At 52.6% G+C, this 17,562-nt stretch overlaps 1 protein-coding gene across 4 annotated transcripts; it reads left to right on the plus strand.

The window, feature by feature from the left end:
* The first annotated feature begins 1,229 nt into the window (after nt 1-1,229).
* SFTPD (surfactant protein D) lies at nt 1,230-15,568 on the plus strand. 4 transcript variants are annotated; one of them, XM_046027301.1, is made up of 8 exons: nt 1,230-1,329; nt 3,203-3,404; nt 10,677-10,793; nt 11,021-11,137; nt 11,449-11,565; nt 11,975-12,091; nt 12,673-12,759; nt 14,935-15,568. In XM_046027301.1, the coding sequence occupies exons 2-8, from the start codon at nt 3,206-3,208 to the stop codon at nt 15,309-15,311; spliced, it is 1,131 nt and encodes a 376-aa protein (XP_045883257.1). In that variant the 5' UTR covers nt 1,230-1,329; nt 3,203-3,205; the 3' UTR covers nt 15,312-15,568. The 4 variants fall into 4 exon arrangements, with proteins under 4 accessions (XP_045883257.1, XP_045883259.1, XP_045883258.1 ...); XM_046027303.1 differs by having other exon boundaries at nt 14,938-15,568; XM_046027302.1 differs by having other exon boundaries at nt 12,676-12,759.
* The last annotated feature ends 1,994 nt before the right edge of the window (nt 15,569-17,562 follow it).

A 17,562-nucleotide genomic window follows, 5' to 3' on the forward strand; every position in this document is an offset into this window, starting at 1 on the left:
TGTTAATAATGAAAGAGCTCTGTCATTAGGGGCGCAGGTGGCCCTACTACGGATCCTGCTTCAAAAAAAAAAAAAAAAAAAATTGCCGTAAGGGAAACAGAAGAACTTTGCCTATGAATCGAGCCATTATAGATTCTACAATATACAAGGGGATCCCACAGGGAGCATCAAAGTACAGGAATGAGTTGGCACCATCAATGGAGTGGCCAAAGGAGAAGCTTGGAGACACGGGGCCCCTGGTACCTGGAACTAGGCAGAGAATAAGATGCAAGAGATAAAGCCACAAGAATCTAGAAGCAAGCAGAGATCGTCTTTTTTTTTTTTTTAAGATTTTATTTATTTATTTGACAGACAGAGATCACAAGTAGGCAGAGAGGCAGGCAGAGAGAGAGGGGGAAGCAGGCTCCCCGCTGAGCAGAGATAGGACCCTGAGATCAGGACCTGAGCCAAAGGCAGAAACTTTACCCACTGAGCCACCCAGGCGCCCCCAGAGATTGACTTTGATAGCGAAGGCAAGAGGGTGGGCAACTGTCTTACAGTGATTGGAAGTTAGATTCCCCTTGGGGAGGACTGCAGCAGCGTATCTGTTGCTCAGGGGTCCAAACCAGTCACCGGAGTAATGCACAGGGCAAACTTCAGCTAAAAAGGTGGGAGATGAGGGCAAGGAAGTTAAGGGAAGGCCAGCCCATAAAGGCAAGAAGGGGTCTCTCTGAAATCGAAAACGGGAAGTAAAAGATGACCCACCACGTGGCAGTTCCCCCAGCCACTGCCCCCCCACCCCACCCCCAGGCTGCAGCCTCTACAGTCCCTCCACTTGCCCCGGCCCTGCCCGGATATGCCAAGGAGCTCCCCGCTCTTTCCCAATATCTGGGCAGTAATGTTGAGGTGAAGGAGGAAGAGAAGTGGGCACAGGAGGTCCTGGACCTTGGAATCGTGGATGCAGGTCGCATTGGCAGTAGGGGTAGACCATTGTGCAACTTGCCAGTCTTCTGCGGAGCTCAGATATTTGGACATCTGTAAAATATAGACTCTGAGGATGCTGTATCACTCACGGGGCTTCAGGGGGTTCCCGGTGAGATCACAGCCCGAGGGTGCTCTATATACTCTGGGGAGACATGTGTGCGTTGTTACGAATGTCAGTGGCAGGTTTCCAGAACCCAGGTGGAGGTGAGAGTGAGTCAACAAGGAAGAAATTGCCCCACTTGGTGGGAAGAGCTCTTAGCAGAAAGGGGCTGGGCTGCTCAGGTTACAAGACAGGCATAAATATCTGGTGCCTGCCAAGGAAAGCCTAGTTGGCCTGGAGATCCTGGAGGCCCAGAAGAAGCAACTGTGAGTGTTTCTGTCCTTTGCTGCCTTTTGGTTTTCCCAGTGCCTGGCAAATATCTCCCTGCCCATATGGCTGCTTTATCCCACTGGGGCTGCGGAGGCAGGGTCTGGGATGCTGTTCTGGTCTAGGAGGTGTGATGGGTGGGGGGCAGAGTAGGGTAGTGAGGGGCCTTCTTCTGCCCCTCACTGCTCCCTAAGTTCTCTGGGCCGGGGGAGGGTGGATCACTTGGCTGACATCCACTCGGACCCCAGACACCACTGTCTGGAAGCCCCAGTGGAAAATGCAATTTCAACTTCTTCGTTCCACCCCGTTGCTGATTTCCTCAGGAAGAAGGGTGGTAGAGGAGAAAAACAGACCAGGCCTTCAGGGGCCTGGGTTCTAAGCCCATCCACGTACCAGCTGCCTGTGGGACATGGAAATTCATGCTTCTCTCTTAGGCTCAAATGTTTACTTTAAAAAATAGACTTACCAGACTAGGTCACTAATTTTCCAACCGATTTTCAGAGAAGTCATTTTTCCCAATAAAATCTGAATCTGAAAGCTTGGCATGAGCACTCTGGTTTGAGGGGCCTGTGGCTCGGCCCACTCCCTCTGTTGCCCCCGCTAAAATGCCTCTTCTGAATCGTACGTCTGAAAACCTGTGAGTTAGCTCTCTCCGAGGCCCCTTCCTGCTACCGTGGCCCGTACGGCCTTCTGTGGCATCTTGAGCAGCTGGGAAGAATGCTTGTTGCTTTTTGTTCTTCCCCAGATTTGGGGTGCGGAGCCCCAGAGCTGAGGTAATTGCAGACCAGCGTCCGATGCCATTGTTCCAGCATGGGTCCTTGGGTGCTCATGACTGAGCTTCTGACACAAGGCCTGGTGACCCCCTCCTCCTTTGCACATGTCCCTCAGGCTTTGTTCCGAGCCTTTGCCACTCCCACAGGCTCTTTCCCTGCTTATAACTTTACAGTTTCTCTCTGAGAGAGGTAAAAGCCCAGGATTGCAGGTCACTCAGGCCCTGTACCCGCCCAGGTCTCGCTTAGTCCCCAGGTCCCAATCAGAGGGTAACTGGATGCCCCATGGGACATCTGCTGTTTCTTATCCCCAAACTAGCCTTCCCTAGACTAAACCCATCTCACACGTCCCCGTCTGCCATGAGGCCTTTCTTTCAAATTCTCTTAGGTCTTCCAAGCAGAACGCAATGTGTCCCAGGGGCTCTCCAGCTGCTAATTTAGTATCTCTGAGAACTTTCACCTGAGTTCTCCATGGGAATTTCCTTATGGAGACAGCGTCTAGTCCAGGGATGGCAAATCCCCTGGGAAACCAGCAACCACGTACACTCCTGTGCTCAGGGTAGACATCACTAAGCATCCAGGACTCGGACTCCTTTTTAGAACAGCACTGCCGATGACACAAATACTAGTCCATCCAAGACAGCAAATGAGAGGAAGTGGGTTTGCCTTGTCAGAGCTAAGCCACCCTTAATAGTATGGGCAGGGAGAAGGAGGTCCAGCAAGGGGAAAGGTCCTTTCTAGAACTACCCAGTGGATCTTTCCCGATGGAGCATATGGCTTCAGCGAGGAATTCTACATCCCAGCCCCTGTGCCAGTGGCAGTGTCCGAGGGAAGACCCGAGAAAGGATGACATGGGGCATCTGATAGGTGGCTACTGTGGTCAACCCATGTCCTGGGTTCCGTCTGGGTAACTCGTGCTCTCCCTGGCCAGACCAAATGCTCACCTGGGCCTTACATGGCTTTGGAAGCCCTGTTGTTCTCAGCTCCACAGGAGTGGGGGAGGTGGAAAGGTGTTTCTCCTGACCATCAGGAGCTGGACCAAGCCCTAACCTATGTCCTAGGACCAAGAGCATGTCCTTTCTCTTTCTGTTCATCTGCCTAGGCCATGCTTCTCCTCCCTCTCTCCGTGCTGATGCTGCTCACACAGCCCCTGAGCTCCCTCGAAGCAAAAATGAAGACCTATTCCCAGAGAACAGCGGCCAGCGCCTGCACCCTGGTCATGTGTAGCCCCATGGAGAATGGCCTGCCCGGTCGTGATGGACGGGATGGGAGAGAGGGCCCCCGGGGCGAGAAGGGGGATCCAGGTAGAGCTGGGGCCATGGGCTTGTCCTGGTGGAAAGGGGTGGGCATTGGAATTGTAACCAGCCCAGGAATGTTGGATATGCCTCTGTGGAAGGCTCAGAGGTGGACTTCTTCCTCCCCAGGGGTGTGTTTCCCCAAGACGTTTGGTCTTTCTGAAACACTGCTTTACCAGTTGAAACTGACCAGCCGTTCTGAGCCCCAGGTGCCTCCCTCCATGACCAGCTGCCCTGACTCCTACCCTGGAGTCTTCTGAGTCCTCCCACCCCAAGAATGAGGAAATAGTGGGGACTTGGAATTTGTGGCTCTCCAGAACCTGGCCCCAGGGATTAACAGTTTTTTGTTCAGATCAAATGGTGTCTGTGCGGGGTGTGAAATATTTTTAATACTGCGTGGAGAATGGGAAAGAAGAAGGTTCGGTAGTCCCAGACTTAGGTCTGATCGAAAGGATTTGCCCTAGTACATTACAGAGAAAATGGAAGGAAGCTCACATTTCTTTGTCCAGCCTTGTGCTTGGGCACTCCCTGAGTAATTCATTTAACCCTACCAAACACTTTACAAGGAATTCTATTTGGCTGAGAACACTGTGATGCAGAAAGGCCAAATGACACCCATTGTGGAGGGGGAAAGACAGGGGCTTGTGCATCAGACAGATCTGGGCTACAGAGCTAGCTCCATCTCCACAGTAGGAACCCACCGTGGGACAAGCCGGTGTCCCTGAGTCTCAGTTTGCTCATCTATAAGTGGGAATAATATCAACTGCATAGTGACAACTGAGCCAAGGCTTTGCTTTTTATTAAGTTCTCGGAATCAAGGTGCATCTTCCTGCTGGACCAGTCGGGTGAATTCTCATGAGGTTCCCAAAGGTACTGATTATTAAGGGAATTATCCAAGAAGTACTCCCCTGTAGGGGAGGATCTGGGTCTTGGTGGCAAGGTGTCAGAGTTCAGTGAACCAGTAACTAGGACAAGGGACCGCAGGTGCTGGGTTAGGGCAATGGTGGAATCCAAGGAGGTCTTTGTCTTACAGGAGTTTGCATTTTGGTTGGGGAGGAGGGAAACTAACAGCATTTAGGCTGGAAAGAATGGATAACATTCCCAAACTTTGTAGGGTAAGGGATGAGTGAGTATCTCTGTCTATCTGTCCATCCTTTGCAGACAAAGTTGTTCCCAACATGAATGGTCTGGTGCTTGGGGAAGCCCACCTGGAAGGGAACTTAGAAGAAGGTGTCAGCATCTTAGAGAATTCCCACTCTCTCCAGCTCTCAGAGGGGCCCTGAATTAAATCCTAGAGGGCCCTTTCCTATGGTCACTCTGTGACCCTGCAGCATCCAGTGTGTCTGAGCTCTCTCCGTTTTGTGCAGATGCCTTCCCTCCCCCTCCCCCGCCCCACACATTCCGAGCCTGGCCTCGGGTCAGTGCTTGGAGAGGGAAGAGTACCCAGTTGGGCCAGGGGACCAGGCTGCCGTCTGGCTCCTGGACTGCAGACACACTAGTTACTCAACCACTATGGGTCTGAGAATTTCCTAGAGAGCTTGGAGCACCTCAGAATCCCGACCCAAGTTCCTCTGGCTGGGGCCAGAGTCTGCCCTTAATGACCGTGTTCCCTGCGGATGCTAACGCACAGGGGTCCGGATAGGCCAGAGAGAAGAAAGCCTTGAGCGGAGGTGGGGCGTGGAGTAGGGTCACTGTGCTCCTGCCTCGGGCATATCATGGAGGGTCAGTAAGACCCCACCCCGTTTTGGGAGCTGTATTTCCAGGGACAGTCCCCTTATTCCTCAGCATCTCTAAGATCCTTGCCCAAAAGGATTCAGCAAGAGAGTCCTTCCAAGGGCATGCATCTCCCTCAAAATAAAGCCACACGCCCCTCTGCAGCTCACAAGGATGTTCTGCCCTGCCTACTCCTCTGACCTTGCCTCCTTCTACTCTGGTCACTGGCTCCTTGCTGATCCCTAACCACACTCGCCACCCCCAGCCCCTCCCCCACCTACTCGGGGGCCCTGTCACTGCTCTCCCCATAGCCGTCCCTGTGGGTCACTCGCCTTCCTCCCGGCTTTCCTCACAGACTACCTTCTCCATGAGTCTGTCCCTGACCACCCTACTCGGAAGACACCGCGCTCCCTTCCGACACTCTCTGGGCTTTATTTTTCCTCTGTGGCACTTACTCTGATCTAATAAACCCTGGGTTTATTATCTAGGTTTATTACCTAGATGGTACATTTTAACTTTTAGGATCCGTTTCTCTGCAGTTGGGATTAAGCTCCGTGAGGAAGGGATCTGATTTTGTTCTGCTTCTCTCCCCGCCGCGTCCTGGCACTGAGGATGCTGTCTCGTGCACAGTAGAAGTTTCAGCGAGTACTTGTGGAATGAAGGGAGGGAGAAGAGGGATCTGCTGCGGTGAAGAACGGCACATTGCTTTCAGGCTGCATTAAGGGACAGGGATGGCCTTTGGGGGACACTAGGATGCAAAATTAGTGCTTTTTAAAAAAAGGACTTTATTCATTTGGGAGAAAGAGAGAGCACGAGAGAGCACAAGGAGTTGGGGAGGAGAAGAGGAAGAAGCAGGTTCTCTGCTGAGCAGGGAGCCCCACATGGGGCTTGATCCCAGGACCCTGAAATCATGACCTGAGTTGAAGATAAACGCTTAAAGACTGAGGCACCCAGGTGCCACATAATTAGTGTTTTTGGAGGCATGGGTGCTTGCTGTGGAAGAGGGTGTCCCCTCTCCGGGCCTCTAGGGCTTGTGCACAAGGGATGGGACACCTCCACCACTCCTTCTACCGGCCACCAGCCCAGCCAGGGAGAAGCCCAAGAGAGGCTCCGCCTAAGGGCAGGATATCTCCGCCCCAGCACAGGGCCCTGCTGAGTATGGGACGTGGGGCCGAGCTGTAACTCTCTGTGCTTCCATTGCATTTCCAGTGAGGGTCGTAACCATGCTGAACACAGAGCTTCTCAGCCACCCATCCCAGGCACCAGCTGCCCACCACGGGCTCGCTCTGGCCCAGGCAGTCCTGGTCCCTCCTCCCTTGGGAGCACAGTTTCCAAGTCTGAAATGTCACCTTCCCTCTGCAAATCTAAGTCCTCCTTGCCCTGAAGTTCCATTTCTTCCTCTAGGAAGAGAGCTCTGGGCACGTGTGTGTGCTGGGGTTGGAGTGATGATAAGACGGATGAGGGACATCTTGTGAATTGTCTTCTCACTCCTGACCTGTGCCTCACATTTGAAAATCCTATTACAAATCCTGTGTGGACAGGGATCTGGTGCTAACATTTGCGTGTCGCCCAGCGCCAAGCCTAGGGTGGTCTTCCATAGATGGTCTCTTAGTGAGCAAATAACTGAATGAATGAGTCACACCACCTGTCAGGTGTCATTTCTTTTTGCATGTGAATGTAGATAGTGGCTTTAGTCACAACGACCCAAATGCCCGGTGACGGGTGAATGGATGAACAAGACGTGTTCTGTCCACATGGTGGGACTCTGCTCAGCCATACAATGGAATGAAGCCCCGAGACACGCTGCCAAGTGGATGGCCCTCAAGGACATCACTCCAAGTTTAAAAAAGCCAGATGTCGAAGGTCATAGGTTGTGGATACAACATGGATACATTCCATGTATATGGAATGTCCAAAGTAGGAAATAGAGACAGAAAGCAGACCAGTGATGTCCAGGGGCTAGGAGGAGGGGGCATGGGGAGACGATGGCTTAGTGGCTATGGGTTTTTTTGAGGGGTGATGACATGATTTCGAACTCAATAGAGGAGGTAGTCACAGACCACTGCCACTGAACTGTGTGCTTGGAAAAGGTTAATGTGATATGAATTTCTCCTCAGTAAAAAAATAAAGAAATAAATAACCAAATGAACAGAACTAAGAGTGTAAAACTCTTAGATACGTCATCTGCTCCCGTTAGTCTTCTGGAGGTAAATCTTGAGTAAACATTGAGTAAAGGCTGTCAGGACTAGACAGGCTTTCCGGAGTAACACGTCTTTCTAAAAATAGGCTTGATCATTTTTCCAGTACAAAAATAATTTGCGGCCACTGAAGAAACGAGAAGAAAGTTACCATCACCTCGTGCCACGAGGAAGGAACGATTGGTCCCACTTCTGTATGTGCTTCTCCTGTGTCTTTTCCTGCTCGTGCACGTGCCCCACACACGCATGTACGCACTCGTGAAACAGGATCTCGTTGCACATACTGATAACCTAGGTAACAATCTGGTCTCTTTTCTAAAGTTTCGAGAGCATATTCCGTTGCTTTTGCCTTTTTAACTGAGGTGTAAATAACATATAACATTGTCTTTGTTTCCAATGCATGACACGATGATTCAATATTTGCATGTACTGCGAGATGATCATGGAAGAAGTCTCACCGGCGTCCGTCACCACGCGTAGTACAATTTCTTTCTTATTGTGATGAGAACTTTTAAGATCTACTCCCTGACTTGTGGTAAACTTCAGAGAAATTGCCACAATAGCTCATGTATCAGCAATCTTTCTTGTTATTCTGTGGGGGTAATAACAGGACCCCATGGGCATATGATTATTTAAACAGCAAAAAGAAAAAAAAAAGGATGTGATTCCCCAGTGATTATGTAACTCTGCCTGCACCTTGACCAATTCCACGGGGCTGGGGTAACAAAAATTGCTCCTTTAAAGCCAGAGCGTACCCCACTGCATGGGGTTAACTATGGGCTTACAGAGACAATGGGTGATCCCACTTTCTTTTTTTTTTTTTTTTAAGATTTTATTTATTTGACAGACAAAGATCTCAAGTAGGCAGAGAGGCAGGCAGAGAGGGGGGAGGAAGCAGGCTCCCCACCCAACAGAGAGCCCAATGCGGGGCTCGATCCCAGGACCCAGGGATCATGACCTGAGCGGAAAGCAGAGGCCCTAACCCACTGAGCCACCCAGGTGCCCCTGATCCCACTTTCTTGATGACTCAATGGGATAATGTACTTGGGGATGCCCTTATCTCCTGTGACAAGCCTTCTCCCATTTGCCAGGGATTCCTTGTAATTAGGATATAGTTAAGGCTAGACCTTGAACAAAAAGAACTTCTTGATGGTTTTATCTCATAGTTGTTTATTCTAGAAACCACCCCTGTTGATATACAATTGCAAACGAAGGCTTTATTTAGCCAAACATACAACATAGGACAGTCCTCTTGGGAAAAAGAGCCTCAAAACTCACTATGGGACTTCCAGGAGTTACATAGGACTGCAATATAAAATAAGCAAAACATCATACTTGCTATCAGGACTCCAGGTGCTGATACACTCAGCCAAGAATTAAGTGGAGTCAGAGAGGGACTTTTCCAGAACCGTGCCACTATTGACTGCCTGCTATTGCTACACCATTGGGGGTATGAGGAATTTCCTCACATGTTGTTTTAATATTACAGTTAATTCTTGCAAGGTGTCCCTATTGATCGGGGATATTTGTGATCCATTAAATAAGATCAAGATATCCACTCATTTATGACAAAATTGGTAATTGGGGATCTTAGCTAAGGGATGTGATCAAAATTCTGGGCCTAATTCTTATTTTATGTTCATCCTTTTGCATGTGCTGATGCATGTACCTATTGCTGCCCATCAGGACCCCTGGGAGCCATACCACGGGCCCCAGGACCAAATCCTGGATAGAGTCTAACTGTCGCACAGCCCACCTCCTCATTTCAGCAGGAAGCAACCAGAGTGGCCATCGTCCCATTCCCTGATGGCAGTAAGGGTTACTATTTCAGGAGGAGGAATGAGTAAGGGACAGGCAGGGCTAGTTAGGGAGAGATAGATAGGGGGCTATGTGATCAGACTCACAGAAATCCCCAAAATGTGGGGGTGTGGGGAAACTAGGGATAAGGGAACAAACCAGACCACCCTACCCTAAGCATGTGGGGTGCTTTTTAAGATAATCACTTGTGACCAACAAAAATAACCAGACCTTGATAAAGGAGTAAGCCATCGAAGGTATCGCCACTAGTCCTTGCTCAATGGTGATAGAGAGGTTAAAAGGATTTAAGTTCCCTGGTTAGCTTTCTAGAAAAGACCAACCCTAAAGGCCCTCAGGAACAACCCTTTGGGATCCCTCTCACTGGTGAGAGCTTTTTACTGTATCCTCGCTTAATAAACTTCTATCACTTTACACACACACACACACACACACACACAGGAAAAGAAAGAAAAGAAAAGAAATACCTACTCTCCGAACAACTTTCACATATGCGATCCTGTATTCTTAAGTCTAGTGGCCATGCGGCACATGACATCCCCAGAACCTATTTTATAACTGGACATTAGTATCTTTTGACCCCTGCGAGCCATTCTGTCCACTTCCCAACTCCACCTCTGGCAACCACCAATCTGTCCTCTGCATCTATGAGTTTATTGTTTTCATTTGTTGGTTGGCTTATCCGTTTGGATTCCATAGATAAATGGGATCATATGGTATTTGTCTTTCTGTCTGACTTATTTCATCTAGCATAATGCCCCCAAAGTCCATCCATGTTGTTGCAAATGGCAAGATTGTGTTCTTTTTTGTGGCTGAGGAATATTCCATCATATATACACCTGCATTTTCTCCATCCGTTCATCCATCAATGGACACCTAGGCTCTAAGCTCTCTGCATGTCTTAGCTACGGTAAAAACGCTGCAGTGAACATGGCGATGCCGATCTTTTTGAATTAGTGTTCTTGTTTCCTTTAGATAAATACCCAGAAGGGGAATTGCCAGGTCATATAGTAATTCTACTTTTAATTTTTTGAGAAACATTCGTTCTGTTTCCCACAGTGGCTGCACCGATTTATGTTCCCACCAACAGTGCACAAGGGCTCCCTTTTCTCCACATCCTGGCCAACACTCGTTATCGCTTGTCTTTTCTGATCATGACCTTTCCAACAGGAGTGAGGTGCTATCTCATTGTGGTTTTGATTTGCAGTTCCCTGGTAATGAGTGCCAGGTGTCCTTTCTGATAGAAACTTGGGTTCTGGGAAGGGGAGAACAAGGAGTTCATGATCGAGGGTAAATGCTGACGGATTGCCGCTGTAAATACTTTGGACAAGCCAAGTCAGGTGGGTCTTGGCTTGAACCTGCAGCCAACTCTGGCAAGCCTGTTTTCTCACCTGTAAGATGCCCATTTCCCGGATTACCACAGGACCAAGAGTGTGGAGATGGAACGTCTACACCCTGTAGAATCTTGAAGGCATGCAAGGAGCCTGATGGTACACGCAGCTGGCTCCTCCTGGGCCCAAGGCCAGGTTTATGCCCATCTCTTCTGCCACTACAGGTTTACCAGGAGCTGTAGGGAGAGCCGGGACACCTGGCCCAGCTGGCCCAGTTGGGCCCAAAGGGGACAATGGCTCTGCTGGAGAGCCTGGACCGAAGGGAGACTCCGGACTGTCTGGTGAGCAGCTGGGCATGGAATGCGGCAGGCTGCAGGAGCTGCCTCCTCGGGGATCGGCTGGGAGACGTGCACAGATCCCATCCCAGGAAGAAGGAGGAAGGTTGTTGGAAGGTGGCCCTGGGTTCTCTCAGGAAAGACAGGAATTGCTGCTGCTGCTCTCGTCTTTTCACGGGATCCCACCTCCAACAAGGTTTGGTGTCACTGACTAGGCTGGTGCTTTCCCCCAGGACCTCCAGGACCTCGAGGCGTGCCTGGTTCAGCCGGCAGAGAGGGTCCATCAGGGAAGCAGGGGAGCGTAGGACCTCAAGGCCCACCTGGCCCAAAAGGAGAGGCCGGGCCCAAAGGTAGGTGGTTGGTAGGTAGGCGGTCTGGGAGGGAGAAGGGAGGAGTTCAGGGGCATTCCGGAACATGACCTCAGGCAACAAGCTTGGAATGCCAGAGGGTCAGCGCTGGGTAGACTGCATCGTTGTGGCCCCTTCCCACTGCCCCACCCTCCCATTCCCACACTGATGGCATTTTCCTGTTCACCTCCATGGAGGAAGCCCAGTAAGGAACACCTTGTCCCCAGTTCTCTCTCTCGTCCTGGAGGGTGGGTGAAAACTCCTCTACTGATCACATGCTCAGCAGCATTTGTCCCAACTGGTTCCTTCCTCAGGAGAAGTGGGTGTGGCAGGCCAGCCAGGATCTGTGGGCACACGAGGCCCCACGGGTGTTAAAGGAGAGAGAGGGGCCCCCGGTGAGCGAGGAGCCCCCGGGAATGCTGGGGCGGCAGGTGAGTGATGGAAGGAGCTAGGGCCGGGCTCCCGTGCCCTTGTGTCCCCCTGGGGCTGTTGACGGCCACCCACCCCACTCATCACATCAGAGCTGACATGGCTGGGCCGGGTGGGGGTGGAGGGGGGCCACAGAGATCTATGTCGGAGGAGGGTGACTGCTGGGCTCTGGGAGCTGCCTGCATCCCGGGAGAATGACACTTGAGCAACAGGGCTAGTCTGGGTGCCAGAGGGGTGGGTCATTTGTTGATGGGACAGTCAGTGTACAGAGGGAGGGCATGGCTGGGTTCTGGGAAGAGTCCATACAGGGGAAGGGGTGCCATAGGCCAGTTGGACGGTCCATATCCTGGGAGGCTGAAAATTCTGGAAAATGTGTTCAGAGCTCACTCAGCTCTTCTTCTGTGATCCCAGGACCTGCCGGAGCCATGGGTCCGCCAGGACCTCCAGGTGCCAAAGGACCCCCAGGACTGAAGGGGGACAGAGGCACTCCTGGGGACAAAGGCGCGAAGGGAGAGAGTGGGATTCAGGGTAAGGTGGTATCTGTCGGATCTGGGATTCCCACGGGGTGGGGGCAGGGGAGGGAGGTGGTGCTTTAGCTATCAGGATAGCTTATCCTCTCGGACTTTGGCCCCATTAATCATGGGGAGTGGTGGGAAGCAGGAAAGCTAGCAGGCTCGAAGGCAGGAGAATTAGGCTCTGGTTCTAGACTTACTTCCTGGAGGGCAACCCTGAGTGGTTTTCCGTCTGATCACGGGAGAAAGCATATCCCGCTTCCCAATTCAAAGGATAGCTCAGAGTATCAGATAACCCAATGGATGGGAAATACTCCCATGCCCCAAACGGAGGTGCTATGGGATCCCCAGAATTTGGAGTTCAAATGTCATGCGGTTAGTGTCTGTAAGGTGCAGGGACCTGCTTGTGGGACAGTTTGTTCATAGCAGAACCACGGGAAATCTGGGGGCAACAGGGGCCAGTTATGTCAGCAGACGTGGGCTTCTGAGGACCCAGCCCCGGGATGTGCCTGCAGCTGGGCACCCTTCTCTGGGGCCTAGGATCTGGGCTGATCCCAGGCTCTGTTGGGCTTACCTTCCCTTGGCCTCTCTCTTCGGCAGACATCACTGCTCTGAGGCAGCAGGTGGAGGCCTTACGTGGACAGGTACAGCACCTCCAGAACGCCTTCTCTCAGTACAGGAAAGGTAAGTTCCTGGACCTGAATGGAGCCAGACACTGAGGCTACGCCCCTAACTGGGTCTGGGCCTTGCTTTGGCATTGGCTGGGCTTAGGTCTAGGATTGGAATGGGTTGGGACCATATTTAGGGCTCGACCTGGTTCTGGGACAGGGTCTGTGGCAGAGAATAGGACAGAGCATACTCCAGAGTCTGCAAGTGGATACAAGAGACAGTTAAGAGGATGTGGCCATATCACCAGTTCAACGGGGTGACCGAAGTAGGATGGATGTTATCACGTGCCATGATGCCCCCCAGCATCACAGCCACCTGTGACCTGGTCAATGCCCTGAACCCTGCTTAACCTATGTCGGTCCCTGTGATAGACTGTGGACACCCAACCTAGGGTGCATTTCTTATGTCTGCGGGACCCTGTGTGCGCGTGCCCAGGGGCGTTGCTTCACGGCCCAAGGTAGCAGAGAATCCAGACGCTGTTCTGAGAGCTGGGGCTGGGATGCTGCCCTTGGGGTTCAAGGCTGGTGGGGGTTTGGCCTTGCCATGTGGCCATCAGGTGCCTCATCTGGACATGCCCATGGTCCTGGCAGGGGGCTGGCCACCTCTGGGCTCCAGCCAGTGCTCTGCCCGCACCTGACCGGGTGTTTCAGCAACCCTGGAATGCTGCTGAGTGGGGGCCCCCAGGAACACACCCCCCAGTGCCCAGTGCCCTTCGGAGCCTCCACCTCAGTCCTTGACTGCCCCAGCTCGCATCCGCTCGCCCTGACTTCAGCTCTACGCCTGCATCATTCATCCAATCTCCCTGATCCAGAGAGAGAGAGAGAGAGAGAGATATTTTCTAAAGGAGTAAAGCATAAAGGGGCCTGGCTGGGTAAGACACAGGGTTGGCCCCTAAGTACCTAAGTAGCAAGGACGAGAGTTTCAGATATTGGGTATGTCTTCCTCCCTCCACAAACATGCACATGTGTTCACTCACCCCTATGCCCACCGCTGCACACAAAGCGGAAAATGTCCGCAGGCCCCCGCCGAGTGCGTGTACTCATCACTCAGCCCGCACCATGACATACATGAGCACGAGCAGAGGCATGCACGCCTATCTGGATGGTGCGTGCTACCATGCACCTGCAGAGGAACATGTGGTCGCTCTCGTGTATGCACTTGCTATGTGCCCAGAGGCAGGAATGTAACGTGAACTCTCGCGCGGGCCCAGCGCCGGGGGCCACCCTGCTCCAATCCATCCTTGGGGAGCATCTGTCTCCCGAGCCCATGCTGAAGCTACTGAGGAGGGAGGCCCAGGGAGGACAAGGCAGAGCCCTCTAGGGAGCCCGGAGGACTTCCAATCCTGAGCCCAAAAGCCAAAGGGATGAGGATGGGATGGACTAAAGTCACGTGGGTGATGCTTTCATGAGGTGTACACCCACTTTAGAAATAAGGAATTGGAAACCCTGAAAAGGGCGGGTGACTTTGCTTGGCCCACCTAGACAGCCAGTGCCAGGTTGGGGCGAAACCCCTCGCTTCAGATTCCCAGACAGGGCTCTCCCAGGGCCGAGTCCCTCCCCCTGCCTCCGCTCAGGTGCTTATCAGCCCACCCAGTACCCCAGGAAGGCCGACTGGCTGGGGCATCACCCACATGTGTACCAGGGGGCCAGCATGGGATTGCGGTGAGTGCAGAGATGAGCCCATCTCTCAGATGCCCCTGTTGCCCCCACCCATCACACGGCAATCCCCAGACACGCTCCTAGGTGGGGTCCATTTTTCACACTCTCAGAAAGTGCCCCAACCGCCACACTCATCTCCCAGGCGGACGTCGATCCAGTCCCCACTGGCCGCAGCACACGACGTGGGGTGAGGTAGAAAGGGCATGTTCCAGCTCTAGGGTCCCAGAAAACAAGATTTAATCCCAACCCTACATTTGGCGGGCCTATGACCTTAGGCCTCTTACTTAACCTCCCAGACCTCCACGGTCCTCACCTATAAGTACAGACCACAGGACCTTCTCCTAGCATGCACTGTGAAGTCAGGGGTGCTCTGTAACCAAGTGCCTCACTTTTATCCTATCTGGTGCCCTGACACCCCATAGGAGAGGCCTGGGGGCGGGGGTGGAGCTCTAGTTGGAGCACAAAGTTCTTGGAGCCCCTGAGCTCGGGCTAGGTGTTCCATAACCCCAACCTGGCTCTCCTCTTCTCTTAGTAGAGCTCTTCCCCAATGGCGTAGCTGTCGGGGAGAAGATCTTCAAGACAGGAGGTTTTGAAAAGAATTTTGAGGACGCGCAGCTGGTGTGTATGCAGGCCGGGGGACAGATGGCCTCCCCACGTTCTGCAGCCGAGAACGAGGCCGTGCAGCAGCTGGCCACTGCTCACAACAAGGCTGCTTTCCTGAGCATGACCGACATCAAGACAGAGGGCAAGTTCATCTACCCCAGCGGGGAGCCCCTGGCCTATTCCAACTGGGCCCCTGGGGAGCCCAACAACAATGGTGGCTCAGAGAACTGTGTGGAGATCTTCACCAACGGCAAGTGGAATGACAAGTCCTGCGGGGAGCAGCGCCTGGTGGTCTGCGAGTTCTGAGCCGCTGGGGTGCGGGCTGCACCGCGGAGCCTGGCCAGCGAGTGGGGGCCCAGGCCTGTGTGCTGCCAATGCTGTGGTCAGATGGGGCTGCCCCTGCTGGCCAGGGCTTCTCCACAGAGCTGTGGGCAGAGGCAAGAAGGCAGGTCCCTGTGCAATGCCTCCCTCAGAGTCAAACAGCTTTGCACACGGAAGGAAGAAGGGGCCGGCTGCTTTCCCAGTTGCAAGGAATAAAATTGGGTCCCCAAGACCTCCCCATGGCAAAGTCCAGTGGCTCCTCCTCCGCTGTTCTCCTCCTCGAGCTGTCAGCCACGTTCGACCAGCTGACCGGCCCTGCCCATCCCTCTTGCCCCCTGGGGCTTCCAGAGCTGCACTCTTGCTGACTTTGGTCCCAGCCTCATCAGCCACAGTTGCTCCTCCCTCCCCTCTTCTTGACAGCTTCATGATGCCATGCTGGCCTCTGCTTTCCCTCCGTTCTCTTCTGGCCTGACTCTCACACCGGGTGGGACTCATTCTGTCCAAGGCTTCGAATTCCTTCTCCTGACAGCTCCCGTATGCATATCCCTGTTGGGGACCTCTCCCTGAACCCCAGGCTCCTCGAGCCAATTCAAGCTGGAGCCCAGGGCTTATGGGCCTCTTGGTTCAAGGCCGGAGCCCAGGAAGTGGCAGAGGACAGGGGACAGGCAGAGGACTCACCTGGCGGGGAGTGTCTGCTTCCCCGACTATATGGCCCTATGCCCAGCAGACTGGGCCTTATCCTTACACTGCCCCGGATCTCTCTCTCTCTCTTCAGGTCATACGACTGCCTCTTGGTCCACAGGAGGGAGTTCCAGCCACACAACCCTAGATCCATCCGCAATCTCGGGCATGGACGGTGTCCAGCTGTGCTCACGTTTATCCCCACAGCCCGCCGGCCTGGCAATGCCAGGAAGGTTCTTTCCCCACTCCGCCTCAGAGGTGATCGTCAAAGACTCCTCATTTTACACTATGGAAACCAGGACGCAGAGCGGGCAGGGCGGCATGCCAGGCCACAGGCAGGATCAGCACTACAGCTCAGTCATGACAAAGGTCATCGGACCTCAGAGCTTAGACTTTGGGCCAGTAAATGTTTAGGTCAAAGGCCTCTGTATAAATTTAGTTAATTTTATTGACATGGTAGTCCAAAAGATTTTTCTCTTGGTATTTTCTTTTTTTTCAAATTTAGTTTTTAATTACAATTAGCATACAGTGTTACATTAGTTTCAGGTGTAGAATATAGGGATTCAGCAGTTCCATACATCACCCTGTGTTCATCAGGACGAGGACCACAAAGAATGTAATCAAGAGATGCCTGGGTGGCTCAGTCGCTAAGCCTCTGCCTTCCGCTCAGGTCATGATCTCAGGGTCCTGGGATGGAGCCCCGCATGGGGCTCTCTGCTCAGCAGGGAGCCTGCTTCTCTCTCTGCCTGCTGCGCCTCCTACTTGTGCTCTCTCGCTCTCTCTTTGGCATTAAAAAAAAGAAGTAAATGACACCCATGCTTAAGAAATAGGAGTGACACCTGAGGGAAGCACAGGCTCATAGGAGGCAATCCTCTTCCCCTAGACAGAAAGCCAACTGCTCTCTCCCTTATTCCCAGACATCATGAGCTCTGCCCTTTCAGACTCTTCCTCAATGGGTTCCCCAGTTGGGGCTCAACACTCCTGCAGCCACGTCTCGTACATAGGACAGCATGCCTGAAAACAAAAACCTCATCTCCCACCAGCGCACAGCTCAGGCTCTCTGCCATGATCTTTCTCCGGTTACTAAAAAAAAATCCCCTCTTCCTGGCAGCTTTGGAAATACAAGTCAGTTCCACAGTAAGAGCAAACAACTTGGCAGCACAGAGGCCACACCTGGACACACCCGCTGAGGGCGCTTAGAAAGGCCTATTTGGGTTTTTTAAATTGCAAATAAGAGCAACTGAAATGGAATTTTAAGCGACATAGGAGCATTTCTTCTGAGAACAGAGAGTTCTGAGTTGGCCCAAGGAAGACAGGGAGATGGGAGACAACGTCATGCTGTCTCCCTGGCCTCCGCATCCTCTCCTCGGCCTCCTTTCCACCCCAGCTTCCTCTTCCCACTCTCTCCACTGCCCATGTAGGGGAAACGTATGTCCCAGAGATTGCCACACAGAGATTAGGAGCTCTCGCTTGATAGCCATTCAAAATGAGTCCGTCTCAGATGCCCGCCTCTGGTCCAATCACCTAAACCTGGAGGGTAGGTCTGCACAGAACA

The sequence above is a fragment of the Meles meles genome, chromosome 13 (genome assembly GCF_922984935.1).
Source record: "Meles meles chromosome 13, mMelMel3.1 paternal haplotype, whole genome shotgun sequence".
In the NCBI taxonomy this organism is placed as follows: domain Eukaryota; kingdom Metazoa; phylum Chordata; class Mammalia; order Carnivora; family Mustelidae; genus Meles; species Meles meles.